At 38.0% G+C, this 17,033-nt stretch overlaps 3 protein-coding genes across 3 annotated transcripts; 1 reads left to right on the top strand and 2 right to left on the bottom strand.

The window, feature by feature from the left end:
* Nucleotides 1-263: 263 nt before the first annotated feature.
* LOC111433437 (abscisic acid 8'-hydroxylase 3-like) lies at nt 264-2,840 on the bottom strand. Its single transcript, XM_023070490.1, has 8 exons — nt 2,458-2,840; nt 1,896-2,214; nt 1,656-1,808; nt 1,248-1,511; nt 1,083-1,166; nt 932-1,010; nt 627-852; nt 264-531 (listed from the first exon to the last, which is right to left on the bottom strand). The coding sequence occupies exons 1-8, from the start codon at nt 2,664-2,666 to the stop codon at nt 438-440; spliced, it is 1,428 nt and encodes a 475-aa protein (XP_022926258.1). The 5' UTR covers nt 2,667-2,840; the 3' UTR covers nt 264-437.
* Nucleotides 2,841-3,624: 784 nt separating this feature from the next.
* On the bottom strand, nt 3,625-5,663 carry LOC111433477 (transcription factor VIP1-like). The gene is made up of 4 exons (XM_023070529.1): nt 4,787-5,663; nt 4,521-4,653; nt 4,262-4,346; nt 3,625-4,149 (listed from the first exon to the last, which is right to left on the bottom strand). The coding sequence occupies exons 1-4, from the start codon at nt 5,362-5,364 to the stop codon at nt 3,884-3,886; spliced, it is 1,062 nt and encodes a 353-aa protein (XP_022926297.1). The 5' UTR covers nt 5,365-5,663; the 3' UTR covers nt 3,625-3,883.
* Nucleotides 5,664-12,404: 6,741 nt separating this feature from the next.
* On the top strand, nt 12,405-16,158 carry LOC111433384 (auxin efflux carrier component 6). The gene is made up of 7 exons (XM_023070432.1): nt 12,405-12,844; nt 13,105-13,658; nt 14,106-14,298; nt 14,383-14,468; nt 14,547-14,704; nt 15,526-15,602; nt 15,692-16,158. The coding sequence occupies exons 1-7, from the start codon at nt 12,405-12,407 to the stop codon at nt 15,756-15,758; spliced, it is 1,575 nt and encodes a 524-aa protein (XP_022926200.1). The 3' UTR covers nt 15,759-16,158.
* Nucleotides 16,159-17,033: the final 875 nt, after the last annotated feature.

Genomic DNA, 17,033 nt, shown 5'->3' with positions numbered 1-17,033 from the left:
TTTTTTTTTTTTTTTTTTTTTGTTTTCCTTTGTTTCTTTGGCCCATTTTTCCCCTTTTTTGTTTCGTCTTCGTCGAGCGGTTGGAGAGAGATATTTGGGAAGGGTGGAGAGACCTTTTTTTTATTATTATTATTTAAAATTTTCCTATCATTACATCAACCATTGCAAAAATGAAAATCAAATTATTAACTTTAGAATAATAAATTGGTCGATTATTTTAGAATTATTAATAAATTTAAGGTGAGGTCTTTATTTTCAAACGAAAGAAAAAGAAAAAGAAAATTGATTTTTTACAAGCTAAAAGCATGTGAACTCCACATGTAATATACAAATAAGATAGATTATACCATAAATATTCCACAATATCCCTTTTCCTCTACCCTCTTCTCTCATGCTTATTCTTCAGAACCGCTCACCAAACGGCAGAAAAGAACCTCTCACAGCGCCTCCACTCTAATTGGATACTTGTTCTTGGGCATCCTCACCAAAGTTGGCTGCACTGAATCATCCTCCTTCTCCAAACATCTCCATCTGTTCATTATCATTAAAACTCATAGCTTATACCATAAACTCGACTGGTGTGTCTAGTAGTTAGTCCCTAAACTCATGCAAACGTTAAATCTGACCTGTATTTGCAGACAAGGTGATGAATGAACACTGAAATCTCGAGCTTTGCCAAGTTGATTCCAGGGCACATTCTTGGTCCACTGCCAAATCCAAGAAAGCTGAAAGGCCTCAATGGTGCCTCAAATCTTGATGGATCAAACTTGTTGGGTTCAGGAAAAACAGTAGCATCATGATGAATTGAAACAACATCCAAGTTTACTGACCACCCTTTCTTGATCTTGTATCCTACCAAAGCATGGATACTAATAATTACAGAACAAACCAAACAGACAAATTCTTGGTGGCTTCTGAATCCAGAGATTACCTCCAATTTCAAAGTCCTGAGCTGCTTTTCTTGAATACCATGGTAGAATTGTTGCTCTCCTCAGAGTTTCACTGAGCACCTGAGTTTTTTTACAGTCAATATTTTGGTATTCAAGTTCATATTCATCATTCGATTAATTTGATACACATACTTTGGCAGTGTAAGGTAAGTTGTTAACATCAGCCCATGACAGATTTTCTCCCTTCCTATGTTCTTGAATCTGTTGGTGTTCAATCTGCAAATTCAAGAAAAATCAATTCTGGATTGACCCATTTGATACTGTAAAAATTCTCACTGCAAAGGAAGATGTTTTTACTCTCAATTGTTCCAAAACATGAGGATTTTCTCCAAGAAATTTGATCAGCCAAGTGAGAGCTGCAGTTGTAGTATCATGTCCAGCAATCAGCAGAGTTAGTATATTGTCCTTCAATTGTTCATCAGTGAGTTTTTCTTCATCACTTCCTCCTCCTGTTTTGTTGTGTTTGATTATCAGTGAGTCCAAGAAATCCTGTCGGCAAATTTCTCCGCTGCGTCGCTTTTCAATGATTGAATCTAACATCTCGAACATTCGTTTACGTGCCTGAAAACAGCTTGAATGTACTCAGAAGATTCAAGTTCTATAACCAAATCCTAAAAAACAGATTAAAAAAAATGCATATACCATAACCTATTCGTTTAAGCTTTTGAGTTTCGTGTTAGCTAAATCAGAACTAAACGTTATTACCTTCATACCATGATAGAAAGCGGTTCCGGGAATGTTAAGAGGCAAAGATGAAAAACAAGAAGAGATTATCTTGAAATTGTCTCTAAACTTCTCTTGTTCCTCTCCTTTAGGCTCCAAGCTCATGATCATGTTACCAATAACTTTAAGAGTGAACTACAAAAACAAGAAGACTTGTATTATGTTATGTCATGTCATATCATACCCCCACCCAACCCTCTATTTTGAAGTGAGGAACTCAACTGTGGAAGCTTCATCAAGAACAAAAATTGTTCTTCCAGACCATTCATCTAGAGTTTCAATTGCTAAATTGTTGATGAACTGAAAGTATTTCCTTAAGCCATCCATGGAGAGCGGTTCTCCGATCAGCCGTCGCAGTCTCTTGTGGGCTTCACCATTGGTCTGAAGCAAGCTGCTTCGGCCGAGGACTTGCTGGCCAGTGTAGAACAGGTTCAAGCTCACCATACCATCCTTCCCCGTCAATAAAATCTTCGCCGCATTGCTCCCCGTCATGAACACCATCAATCTCCCGAGCACGCTGGTCTTGAAAACCTTTCCAAACCTGAGGACATATTTGCATATGATCTGAGAATTGATTAACTATAATCACTAAGGCCATGTTTAGAAGTATTTTCCCCTCAAAAACATCAAGTTTGGTAGGAACATATAGTACTTTATATTACTTTCATAAATGAAAACTGTATGCAAATAGCCAAAATCACTCCCAAACATAGCCTAAGAACGATCTAAGAAACCCGAGCTTTCCATGGACAAACAATCGAAGAAGAAGAAGAAGTTTTGGTACCTCTTCTGCCTGTTGATCATGAAGCTGCAAATACCAGCAGGGCTACCAAACTCTGATATAAACGAGAAGCTTTCACCAACAATAGGCCAACCCAAGTTCCCAGGAATGTCCTCCATTGCCTTTTTCCAACCCCATGAACGCACAAGCAAGAAAGCTGATAACACAAGCAAGAACAGAAGAACAAACATCAGCAGAAAATTTAGAGGCATTATAACTATTTGACCCTATCTCTCTCTCTACTTTCAGTTTGCCTCATAACATAATCTCCTGAACCATTTAAAACTGCAGGAAGTGGCTTTGTAAATGACGTTAAAGCTTTAGCTTTTGATGTGTATAGGCTTTGCTACTGACGACAACTTGTACTCATCCATACACACAACCGAATCTTGTTCAAGCTTTGGATATAATTAAAGGCTATAATCCAATTGTTTTGATTTATTTGGTGGCTGCCGGTTGAAGAATCTTGCCCTTCCAATGAGGGGCCAAAATGGAACTAGATGCCAAAGTTGTTGGGTGGAATTCAACCGACTTTGGTTATTGTCGTGTGAGATCACACATCGATTGGGGAGAAAAATGAAGCATTCTTTATAAGGGTGCGGAAACCTCTCCATAGCAGACACATTTTAAAAACCTTGAGAAGAAGCTATATCGGGAAAGTCCAAAGAAGACAATATCTACTAGCAGTGGGCTTCAGTTGTTAAAAATGGTATCAGAGTTAGACACTGGTTGACGTGCCAGCAAAGAGGCTAAGCCCCGAAGGGGGGTGGACATGAGACGGTGTACCAACAAGGGCGCTAGGCTCTGAAGGGGGTGGATTTGGGGTCCCACATCGATTGGAGAAGAGAACGAGTGCCAGCAAGGACGCTGGGCCCCGAAAATGGGTGGATTTGTGAGATCACACATCGGTTGGGGAGGAGACAAAACATTCTTTACAAGGGTGTGGAAACTTCTCCCTAGCCGGTGCTTTTTAAAAACCTTGAGAGAAAGTTCAAAAGGAAAAGCCCAAAGAGGACAAATATCGGCTAAAGCTGTTACATGTTACTTGTTCAAGAAACCAGAAATGCATAGCACAAAAGTACACCCTTTTTGTTAAACATTCAATTCAGTTTCTATTTCTGGTAAAAATTCAATAGTCACTACTTTTTATATGAAATAATCAAGTCATCATTAAATCAACAACTCAATGAGTTTATTCTTCATACAGAAACCAAGCAACAGCAGAATCATAAGATGATGCTACAGTTACAGTTATAATCCACTTATACCTCAAGCTATTCTACTAAAACAACACATCTGTAACAGCTATAGATGACCAACTTCTCATGCATATAAGAAATATATGAATCATGTACAAGAAAATGATTGTAAAACCATAACCCATCACCCTCTTTTGCTAGATAATATTACATGTACATACATACATCTTCTAAGGTTTTGCTTGGCCATCGGGATTGCGACCGAGAAGCTGGGACGAGTTCATCCATTTTGGATCTGGTTGCTGCAGGTTTGTGGCCAAGCTGGGTGACGGCTGCTGTTGACCCTGCTGAGCGTGGGAGCTACTAAAATGGTGTACAGGCGGTCGGGATGATGGATATTGAGGGGGTCGGTTGAAAGGATTTCCATTGATCAATGGAACCTGGCCTGCTGCTATTCTAAGCCGTTGAACTTCTTCCTTCAAAGCTTCACTCAGATCTGTGAACAACCGAAAAATAAACATAAATCTTCTCCTGTTTTGATTTTTTTTGCCTGTTTAGTACAATTTTTATGCAGTGAAGTGCATTTAAAGAACTTGTAACATGCATACCATCCCGGAGTTGTGCTTGCTGATCCATAGCCTGTAACCGAAGTTTAAGTTCCTTATTTTCCACGGCTAATTCAGTAGTCTCTCTCTGCATAACATGAAATTGTCTCATCAAAGCATAACAGGCGAACAAAGATACTAACCTGGCCTGCTGCTATTGATCTACTTATGCCTCAAAGCTTCATAACAGGTATTGATATTGATCTACTTTCTAAACACTTCATAACAAAGCCAAATGGGTTTTAAGCAATTGAATTCATACCTGTAGCATTGTCACCTGAGCAGACAGAGTGGTAGCTTCAGATTGCAGAGTCTGAACCTTCCTCTCCAATTCATTAGTGTACCGAACCTTCCTCTCTTTCGAACGAGCTGCAGATTGTCTATTGGCAAGAATCCTGAATTCCATATCCAAATCCAGTTCAGAAGTTCCAAAATCAATCAAATATCACATAAAGATTCAACACAGAAGTTTCAAGTTTCAAGTTCCAATTCAATCAAAGAGATAAAATGAACATGGGTGTTGTTGACCTTTTTGCTCTTTTCGGATCAATTAGGGCTAACTCCGCAAGTCTTTCCGGGTCCATTGCCTTCTTCACTCCATCGATCATTAGGGTTGAATCGGCCTCAAACGACGACGAAGAACCATCCATAGACAAGCTATGTCGATGACGAACTTGCCGCTGTTCACTCACCGGAGTTTTCCTCCCCAATGAATCGATCGATCCACCGTCACCGCCGAGGTCCAGATTCTTGAAGAAATCAGAATCCACCGACAAGCTGCGCAAGTGCCCGCCGAATGACCCAGAGTTAATCGGCTCCGGCTTAGGGTGAACGGCGTCACTAGATAATTTGGAATTAGACGACGAATCGACGGCCATGGCAGCGGCGCCGGGAGGAGAAGAAGAAGGGGAAGTGAGAATCGAGAGGTCGAGCTCTAAAGGATCGAAGAAGAGAAGCTCATCGAGGTTTGGGAAGCGGAAGGAAGTGTCGGAGAGGGAGCGGCGGTGGTAGGAACCACGCTGGGGATTCTGTGACATCTGTTCGATGTCCATCGCGGCCGCTGGCTGCGGTGGTTTCGACGCCGAGAAATTAGTATCCATCAGCATAATCTTTGCGGTGGATTTGTGATCGCCGCAGTGGTGGTGGTCGAAGTTGCAACGATCAACAGATTTATCAACAGGGGTAATCTAATGGATGGTATTTTTTGATAATTGGAACTTGAGAAGAATAATTAGGAATCAAATTAAGTAGATTGTGTTCTTGAAGGGAAAAACACAAAATAAGTGATTGTAAAATTGTGAAAATCGATGCTGCGATAAAATCAACAAACAAACAAACAAGAACAAAAAAAAAGATCATGGGAAATTGAAATTGGTGAATGGTGAGTAGCAATTTTCTTCTTTTCAGAAAATTGATTTTTGTGCATTATCTGTTGAAACTCTACTTACTCAATACTTGCATTTCAATTTTCTCACTTTTATATTCTACTTATTATTAATTTTTTTTATTAGTTGGTTCCTGTGTTTTTTAAAAGTGAGGCTAACTCTTAACTCTATTTTTCTGAATAGATGAAATATCATAGGTGAGGTTGGATTATGTGAAGTAGAGGTGTACATTCAATTGGACGACCGTGACAAATCCAAGGGTTGGGTTGGGTTGGATTAGCATCCAGGTAGGATTAAGTTCATTTTTCTAAAATCAAACCGAATCGGTTTGGTTTCAGATTGGGCAAAACTTTCTGGTTGACCTAAACTAAATAAAAGTCTACTAAGAATCTTTTTTGTGTTAACAGGTTTGACACCGCGGCACTGAGGCCAGTCTAAGGACATTCAAGCTATGTTGTTTGGTTTCTTTTTTATTTTTCTTCTTTCTATATTATTTACACATTTTTATATATTTTTATTTTTCTATTAGTTTAAATTTTTTTTAAGGTTACCTATAAATAAGCATATTTTAATTAAAATATTTTTATATATTTTTTATTTTTGTTGGGTAGAATACATTTAAAATGGTTTATTCAATTTTACGATCTATCTTTATATTTTTTTTATGTTAATTAATTCTCAAGAAAATGGAGGGATTTTTTTTTTTTTTTTTAATTAATTCTCAAGAAAATGGAGGGTTGGGATGGGTTGTGAAAAAATAGAGTCCAACCAATCCAACTCTGACCATGTACACCCCTAATGTGAAGTCAAATCTAGGAACATTGGACCAAAGCAAGCTTAAGACCACCAAATTGAGTTTGAAATTGTAAGTGAACTTACTCTTGGAATGTTACAATCTAGGTTGGATAAATTGATCGATGCTTGAATATCACGTGACATGTGGTCTATTTATGTGTTATTGCATATAGCATTCTAATGGATTGTTGTGATGCATGTACTTCTTGATTGTTAATTCATGTTTGCTATGTTAATACGATCATGTTATGCCCTCTGAGATACCATGATGTACCATGTATGATAAGTATGAATGAAATACCATGAATATGTATGTATCATAGAATTTTTTTGTTATAATAGGTAAAGAAGTATTATGTGTATCATCTCATTGAATCATGGTTTTTAATGCGGGATCTCATGCATGTTGTATGTCACACGAGTATGAGTTACTTTTTTAGTATGGTATGTACGAATGCGTGCACCATAATATTATATGCACTATTTTTCTTTATGTTAGTTTTCGGCATAGTGAGCATGTGCTAGTCCATAGTCAAGTTGAAGGAATACATACTTATACAACTCACCAAGTGTATTCATGCATACGTGCAGGAACCGTTTGTGGAGAAATATTATGCATTTCCCTACTAAAAAAGAAAGTTGAGCCTAAAGAACAATCATAAAAAGTAGGTCTCACATGTCGTGAAGTACATTGCTAATTTGATCATATACTAAGTATTTTTAAATGCTCATCCTATGTCTGCAATTTTTTCAGGTAAAGGCAAGTGCCCCATGTACGAATGATGACACCGGCTAAAGAGACCATTGAATAAAGTCAAGCTAGCTAGTTCTTCACATTTACATCATAGTCCTTACTACTATCCGAGCAAGGTGCCTCGATATTCTAAGATCTCTTATCCAAATCTTCTCCCAAGAGGTATGTATAGATTTTTCAACCTTTATGTTGTATGAATTAGATAGCATAGCATGTTTTGCCTATGTAGCATGATGATTAGTACTCTGAGTTGAGGCGCTAACTCATAAAGTTCTGATGGGACAATATGAGGTTTACTAATATGAATATCATCAATGGAAGATTAGTTAGCGAACCCTCCCACAGGACCAAAAGGTTAACCTAGTTTCCAGGGAGTGACCCTTGTGTGTCAGTCTGCTACTGTGTAAATCTACGTGACCCCACTCTCTCTCTCAAGACGGGTTTACAACATAGAGGCCTTGTTCAACTTTTGGCCATTTCCACAAGGTTGGGGCACCTAGTCGTCTTGACGCACTATCCTACCCAGACTAGGCCTAGCTCGACCGTACTTGTATCAAAGTGGAAAGGGTAGCACAAACTCTCATGACACCATTCATACTACTAATAACCTAGATAGATACCTTAGTCATTCTTGGATTCCATGGAGGCCAACTAGGTTCTTAGGGTTGTCTAGGCAATTTAAATCTCATCTCGCATTCCCAAGACACTCGGGATTAGCTTTTCGGGACTAATCCAGCCTTTAGGTGTACTCAAGGTCTAGAACTTTGATTATCACTCACGATCTTGAGGTGCATAGTCTACTAGAAGCGTACAAACCTTGCTATAACGTCGTAATCTTAACTTGATTCATTCATACATGCTTCTAGAGAGATTTTCCTATCAATCGCCTAAAGCATGAAACTCATAATCTAAACGTCACATTGATCATCTCTAGATGCTAAGGAGGTCAACTTGGCTCCTAAAGTGGCTAGGTGGTTTAAGGAGGTGCTCTACTTTGACTCATTGATTCTTTCTTAGTTTGGGAGCATTAGGGTCTATACTCTCTGATTGTTGCTCATGATCTAACAATTCTTAGGCTACTTGAGGCACTCTGACCTAGGTTGTCGTCTAGCCAACCTAACTGAGCACCCTAATCTTATCTCTGTGCAAATAAACACGCTCTATAAGGAGAAGAACATGAAATCAATCACTTAGACTAAACATATTATATCATGCAGTCATACAAGCTCAACGAGGAGACAACATTCATCAATCGCTGAGAACTTAGATCACAATATCTCATCCTTTATTCTAACATAGCAAAAAGTATTAAAATTGGCATGCATCATAAATTCTCATCCTATGTGCATTTCAGTAATTTTTCATAACATATATTGCATTCTTATCCAAAATTACCCTTTAAAGGTCCTAAACATGCATATTTTAACCACCTAAAGTAAGATATATTTGCATGCTAGCACGTCCTAACGTTCCCTAAAAATATTACTCAAGAAAGATCCAAATGACTACTTATATGGATGACGAGTACCTTCCTAAACTAGCTTTTTCTCGTATTAGAAACTCAAAGTTGTCTGAGTTAGATAATGCAACTTCGATCTTCTATGAATGCGCCTAGGATGATCTTTTCTAATTTCTTTTGATTTTCATATATTTTTCGATTGAGCTCAATTCAACTCGGTTTCTTCATGAAAATTATAGAGTTTCAATACAGCAATCTAACAAAATTAATTTCATTCAATTCCGTCTACTATGAAAACAGATAAAAGCATTCAAAGTAGACGTTTCTTTAATTCTTACCATTCTTGGACCTTAATTGAAAACAAACCTTTCTAATGTCTTCTGTAATGTCGGCTCATCAAAAGTTTGAATTATATAAAAAAACATATAAAAAAGAAAACAAACTATTCTTTAAAATAATAATAAAAAAAAATATATGTGCCTGTGTAATTCACATAAGATGTATAGATAGGATTCCAAGTCTCCAACTCGACTGCATCAAATTCTCGATCACTTTATATGAAGCTTATTGATAAGTAAAATTGATTACTCAGTAAGTAGCTAACTTGTCCTTAAGAAGTTATATTGATTATCTTTTCAGTTATTTTTAAGTTTTATTCACCCGTGATTCCTAGTTTATTTATTATGACCATTTGTTCGTTGAAATATATTCCAACTAACTTCAAGCTTAGACTATTGATTCTATTTATGCTTATCACAATTTTTGGACACGTATGTAAGATTCACTCTCGATCAAATCCGACTCGTCTACTAAACTCTCTTGCTGTTTGTAATATCATACAATCTGACGATCAGAAATACTCATTGCTCCTAATTTATCACATAGCGCGTCGGTCAGGAATTCCACTGTGATTAGTAGACAATAGATACTCATACGTCGCTTATAGCATAATCAACTTATAAGCATAAACTAGAGTCATACAACCTATATTTCCATTACAAATTTGCAGTATGCTCACATCTTATGCATGCATTCATAGAAATCGTAAATTAAATCATGTCATTCACACACATTATTATATTAAACTCATAATCACATAATCAACATACTTACGTATATAAAACAAGCTAAAACTTGTTTAAGAGCTCTTGATACACTACATACTAGGATTGTTAACTCCTTTCTTCTCGTAATTTACTCATAACACGGTAATTTGATCACAACTTCTCCTACAACTTCTCCTAATTGGACCTACATTTCACAAATTTCAAGTTAAATATAGACAAATCTTGATAGAACAAGTCAAAAGAAGTCAAACGAGATGAACAGGAGTTGAGTCTGAGGTCACTTTGTGCCCTCTGACCCTGTCTCATGCGCCTAAAGCTTTGTCCAATTGCACCCTTACTCATAGTCGTGTGCGCGTGCACATTGTCATGGTCATGCTTATCCAAAGCGTGTTGTCTATGGCCTCAATCATGCTTCTCCAGGACGTGTTGTCCATGGTTTCATCTTAGATAGGTTTTTACTATTTCATGGTGTGTTAATATAGGGGGATATGACTAGTTGTCTCTTCCTCCTACCCGGGTTATATGTTATCAAAGTCGTTGTTGCTGCCTAATCGATTTTAGCTCATAACATTACTATCTTTCAAATTGTTTTCAACGTTTTTCTTCACTCACGTTTTTCAAAATATTTCTCTCAAACGTGAATCAAAGCTCGTTGTCCATGAAGTACGAATTTTTTACAACTGACTTGTTCGCTGGGTTAGAACAAGTGTCATACAATTTCTGTCTCGCTTTTAAAAGAGTGCGATTGTGACAGGTGATATTAAAGCTGAGTCGGCTCCTTAAAAAGTAGTACACAATCATGTCCAGTGCAAAAATCTGGGCAATTCCCATATGACTAATTAGTTGAAATCGAAGATCGGTTACTTTATGAGTGAAGTTCCTAATGGAATGAGTCTTTTGAAATCTCATGTGAATGAGATTATCGCTAAAGCCGACAAGATTGATGAGATGACAGGTCGCCTTGAGGCAATACCTGTCTGCGACTTAATGACTTAGGTCAAGGCCCTAGAAAACAAGGCCACAACTTCTGGTGGCTTCAAACATAGGGATAGTTTGACTAACTCTGTTGTCCAAATAGAAGAACACATCGCGGGCTTAGACAATGCCCTACAAATGATCGTTCAGATAGTCTCAAATTTGTCTAAAAATTTGAAAGGAACTTTGGAAAGGTCTAGGCTGAAGTGGCTGATCCAAGTGCTAGATTAAAATTCACCATTAGAGTGATTGAGAACTAAACCTCAACTGGGGGTGTTCTAATGACCCTAAATTTTCTATTTAACCTGACACATCAATGCACATCCCAACCCTTTCTTGGAGGCATCATACACCAAGTAGCCTCTTGAACAAATTGGCACAGTGAGTACTGATCCAAATCTTTGCTTCAAATCTTGGGAACTTACTTAAAATGCCACCGTCCATACAAAATAGACTACCCTCTTGGCCAATTGTGTGAGTGGCTAGGCTATCTTGGAGAAGTCTCTCACAAAGCTGAGAGTAATAGCTTGTCAATTTTAGGAAGTTGTGCACCTCGGTAACAATAGTAGGACGAGCACATTTAATAACAACTTTCACCTTTACAAAAACACCATCTTTCGACACAACATATCCTAGAAACGAAAACTGTAGCGATCAAAATTCGCACTTAGAGAACTTGCGTTCAAATTATTCTCTCTCAAAGTCATCAAAACTCTATTGAAGTGCAGTTCGTGTTTTTTTATTCGTCTTGGAGTATATACCATGATATCATTTATGAACACAATGAAAAATGCGTCTAGACATTCTTTGAATACTCAATTCATTAATTCTATAAACATTGTTGGGGTCTTTGTCAACCCAGACATGACCACGAATTCACAATAGTCTCACCTGGACCTGAATGCTATCTTTGCCACATCCTCCTTCTTTATCGTGGTAGCATGATCATAGGTCAATTTAGGAAAACACAACCACTTGTTTAAGTTGGTCAAACAAGTCTCTCTACAGATCGCGAAAAGATCGCGAAAGAGACTCATTAAAGAACTCCTTCACCATTGACACCAACTTCTTCCTATAATAATAAGTGCCGACATAATTCTCAGTCAACAAATCCATTCCCATTATCACATCAAAGACACTCATGTTGACGATTATAATAATAATAATATATATATATAAGTTAATAATAATAATAACCAAACAATAGAGACAAAGTTTGAGGATTATATGAAACAACATAGACTAATTAGAATATTAAAAATTATAAACACAAAATTCTAAATTTCTTACGATTGTAAGAAACAAAAGCTGTCAGTGACATAAAAGTAAAGCTGTGTGTGTCACAGCATATGTATATATATTTCTGCAGACAGAAAGAGAGAGACATGTCCATATGCTCATTTGGACGCTACAACCAATCCATTGTCAGATCCCCAAACCAAACACATTTGTGTTCCTTCCAAAGCCCCTCACGCTTTTTCCTTGAAAACATGTTTAAACCCATCACCACCCTCTTTCCTTTACTCCCTCTCTCAAAACTTTAATAAAATTTTATTTTAAGGTTATGTGTTCATGAAATTATTGATTACCCAAAACAACCCTCACCACCCTCTACAAATCCACTGTTCATGAAGGGGTAATTTTGCCAATTACTCACCTTTATAATCTCCTTCCATCTCTTCCTTCCCATCACAAAGAGAGGGGGGGAAAAATGATCACAGTGGGAGATTTCTACAAGGTGATGTGTGCGATGGTTCCATTGTACTTCGCAATGCTGGTGGCTTACACCTCTGTCAAGTGGTGGAAGATTTTCACGGCGGAGCAATGCGCCGGAATCAACCGGTTTGTTGCGGTGTTCGCGGTGCCGGTGCTGTCCTTCCACTTCATTTCTCAAAACAACCCATTTGAAATGGACACTAAGTTCATATTGGCCGATACAATCTCCAAGGCTTTTGTGCTTCTTTTCCTCTCTTTGGGGGCTGTTTTCTTCTCCGGCGGCGGCGGAGGCCGGCTTGATTGGGTTATCACTCTCTTTTCTTTAGCTACTTTGCCTAACACTTTGGTTATGGGGATCCCTCTTCTCAATGCTATGTATGGCGATTTCACTCAACCCCTTATGGTCCAACTCCTCGTTCTTCAATGCATCATTTGGTATACAAATCCTTTTCCTTTTCTATGAAAACAGAAGAATAATTTTATAAAGTATTTGAATTTTTTTTGAAATTTTCAATAATTGCTTTAAATGTTTGTACTTTTAAGGATAGCAAATGTTATAATTTACACCCGTGTGTGTCACCAATTATTATACTAATTACGTCAAATGGGTTTGCATTATTCACCTATATATGTCACAATGTTACAAAAATTCACATGGAAGATTTTATCATAAAGTTTTATATCTTATTTTGTAGGTACACATTATTGCTTTTCCTCTTTGAATATAGAGCGGCCATTTCATTGATCCATAACCAATTCCCTGGTCCTTCCGCCACGGCTATAACAAAAATTGAACTCGACGCGGATGTAATTTCTCTCGACGGTCGAGATAAACTCCTAACGGAATCCGAGATCGATATTCAAGGTCGAATTTGCGTTCGAATTCGGCGATCGACCTCATCAGCACCGGACTCTGGTTTATCGTCGATTGGAATTACGCCACGAGCCTCGAATCTCTCAAATGCTGAAATATTCTCGATCAACACCCCGGTTCAGCTCCACGGGCCACTCCGGTCGAACGACATGTCGTTTGACTTGGGATCAGGGTATGGATCATCGGATGCATACTCGGTCCAACCGACACCGAGGGGTTCGAATTTTAATGACATGGAGATGACGACAACGGCGGGGAACACGGCAACGTGGGGGAGGTCACCAGTGGCAGGGAGTTCAGCTGTGAAGATGGTGTGGGAGTCGCCGGAGAATGGTGGAGGAGGAGAGGGACAAGGGTACAAAGCTGTATTGCCAGGTACGTAGATTGTTGTCGTTTATAGGAGGTGAAGGGACAAGACACTGTCGTTTTGAGAAAGACTAATTAGAGTTAAAAAAAAAAAAAACAAACCTGTAGGATGAGACAGACACACTTCTCAGGTTGAATTTGTACGTCTTGTCTCGGAGGTGGGCCACCCCCTTACTAACAAAATTTATAAATAAAATAAAATAAATGAAAATGAAGTCATATGGGTTTGGCATGATTTAATTAATTGATCACTCAATTCAGATTTATGGGTCAACTTTGGAATTATGATGCAAAGTTAATGATTCTCATTATGGCCTATTCTTTTTAATTTCTTTCCTTTCATTATTATGTCGTTCCATTGAGTATTAGGAGCATTTAATTTTGTTAAGAAGTAGAATGAAATACTAATTAATTAATTAATTAAATGGGTTGGTATGTGTATTGTATGGGATTCAGTCAAAGAAATGAGCTTTAGAGACAGCGCCATAGCGGCGATGGCCGAGGAGGTGGAGGCGAAGAGGAGCCAGGAATTGCCGAATGCGTTTGTGATGATGAGGCTTATTCTGACGGTGGTGGGGCGGAAGCTGTCCCGTAATCCAAATACTTATTCCAGCGTGCTCGGCCTTCTGTGGTCCCTTGCGTCGTTCAAGTAACTTTGTAGTTTATGGATGGCCTTAATTTGTGGAGTTTGAGTTGTTGTGATTGAGCTAAGAAGAGAGTTTTTGTGACCCAGATGGAAGGTGGCAATGCCAAGCGTAGTGGTGTACTCGATAAAGATAATCTCGGACGCTGGATTGGGGATGGCGATGTTCAGCTTAGGTACAATGTTGTGGTCTCGCTGTTGTTGATGTTAGTGAGAAAAGACAATAAAATGTGTGTGGTGTGGTGTGTGGACAGGGCTGTTTATGGCATTGCAGCCGAGGATCATAGCATGTGGGGGAAAGAGGGCGTGCATAGGGATGGGGATTAGATTCATTTGCGGACCCATAGCAATGTCCGCTGCTTCACTCGGTGTTGGCCTAAGAGGTGTTAAGTTACACGTTGCCATTGTTCAGGTCCTCTCTCTTTTTACTCTCTTCTTCCTCTTCAAACGCCATGCATGCTCATATTCCCAGTTCAATTTTCAGTTTTTGTAACAATTTAACTTAACTGCTGACCGTTACTGTATAGGATAAAAGAGATTTCCACACCGAGGTTTCTACAACCTTATAAATGATGGCCTGGGATCTCACAATTGAGAAACCTAAGTGGCATTGAAAGTTATCTATTTATAATCATTATCTATGATCTATTTAGAGAATCAAATAAATTGTAAACGATATAGAAAGATATTTGCCTATAATAGGATGACAAATACGATACCTATGGTAAGCTATAATGGAAGACAAATATACTCAATTATACAAGATATTTGCGGTAATAAATGATCAAACATGATATATATGATAAATCATAATTTAAGATTAAATATCCTTAACAACAATCCACCCCCTTTAAGACTCAGCGTCCTCGTTGGTACTTGTTTCCTTCTCCAATCGATGTGGGACTCCCCAATCAATACCCTTCGGGTCCCAGTGTCCTTGCGGGCAAACCACCTCTTGTCCACCCCCTTTGGTGCTCAACCTCCTCGCTGACACATAGCCCAATGTCTCACTCTTGTACCATTTATAATAGCCCAAGCCCACTGCTAACAAATATTGTTCTATTTGGACTTTCCCTTTCAAGCTATCCCTCAGAGTTTTTAAAACGCACTAGGGAGAGGTTTCCACGCCCTTATAAAAAATGTTTTGTTCTCCTCCCCAACCGATGTGGGATCACACAGCTCTTTACTCTAAACCTAACACTCGGTTTTGTTTTTCTTTTAACGTATGTTCAGGCAGCTCTTCCACAAGGAATTGTGCCATTCGTGTTTGCCCGGGAATATGGGCTGCATCCTGACATTCTCAGTACTGGGTTAGTATATCATTTTTATAACTTTCAACAGTTAGTTATGTGCCCAAATCTTCAATTTCACCAGCCATGGATGTGTTGAAATTTTTCAGGGTTATTTTCGGAATGCTGGTGTCTTTACCAATAACCCTCCTTTATTACATTGTATTGGGCCTTTGAACCAACAAAAAAGGAGAGAATCCAAAGCATTGAAATCCTTCATCAACGTGACAAAAACAAAATCATAAGTCGACCAACTTCTTGCACTTTTAAAAACCCTTTCATGTCGGATCAACACAATCATGTTCAATGCCGACAATAGGTGTTGTGTTGTGCAATATTTAAGTCAACGGACACATTTAGGCTTCCAAGTTCTAAGTATGGGGAAGAAGAGAGGGTTGAATATATGATGTGTTGAAAGAAGAAAAGAAAAAGGGTATGTTAATTTATGTACTTAATTAATGGCTTATGATTATGGTGGGTTTTGTTGTTGCTTAATTAATTACTTGTTGGCGTAAAGTTTCAGCAACCATTTGTATGGGATTTTTGTGATGGAGAAAAGTTATGAGGAATCTATATTTTTCTTGGAACATCATAATGAAAGTTTTTTTAGAGAAAGATTAGAAGTTATCTCTCAAACATATAATAATTTGATTTGTTGTTGCTAAAAAACAAATAAAAAAAATTCTAACTTCTTAGAACCTCGATTTTTTCGTGAAAGTTTTAGTTGGTGAGTAAGAAAGAAGTAGGACCAAGTTCTTACCTTGTAAGAGATGGTATTCTAAGATATTTGTCATCAAATTTTGTCCGAAAATAATGTTTTCTTTGAAGGAAACCTTATTCATTTTCTTATTGGCTGAGGCAATCCAAACTATATCAAGCCTCGATTCTTTAATGAGATCTCTTCCTCTACTTTTCTCAAGCTAAAGAATGAGTATTGAAAGAACGATTTTACGTGGGCGCCCAATTTTCTCCTCCAAGCTCTAGGGTTCCTTTTGCATTTTTAAACCATTTTGGTGCTTATTGGTTGGCACGATTTGGATATCCTTAGGCTCGTGATCTTTATGTTCTAAAAATGAGCTTCACTACTTGTACAATGACTTTTGACCCTCGAATTTTTTAAGAAAATTGTAGTTGGTGAGAAAGGAAGAAGTAGGGACCAAATTCTTATTTTATTGAGGACTGTAGCCTAAGATATTTATGGTCAAAGTTTGCTTGAAAACACTGTTTTCACCACAGCAAACCCAATTGAAATTCTATTCGTTGAGGTAATCCATATCATATCAAGCATCTATTCCTTCATGAAATCTCTTCATCTCCTTCTCTCGAGCTAAATAATCAGTTTTGAAAGGACCATTTTACGCGACGGCATCAAATTTCTCTTCCAAGCTCCAATTTCTTTTGCATTTTTAAGTAGTTTTGGTGCTTATTGGTCAGCATGATAGGGATCATCTC

The sequence above is a fragment of the Cucurbita moschata genome, unplaced genomic scaffold, assembly GCF_002738365.1.
Source record: "Cucurbita moschata cultivar Rifu unplaced genomic scaffold, Cmos_1.0 Cmo_Scf00042, whole genome shotgun sequence".
Taxonomy (NCBI): domain Eukaryota; kingdom Viridiplantae; phylum Streptophyta; class Magnoliopsida; order Cucurbitales; family Cucurbitaceae; genus Cucurbita; species Cucurbita moschata.
Note: the sequence above shows the minus strand (reverse complement) of the source record. Positions and strands in the feature narration are given on the sequence as shown.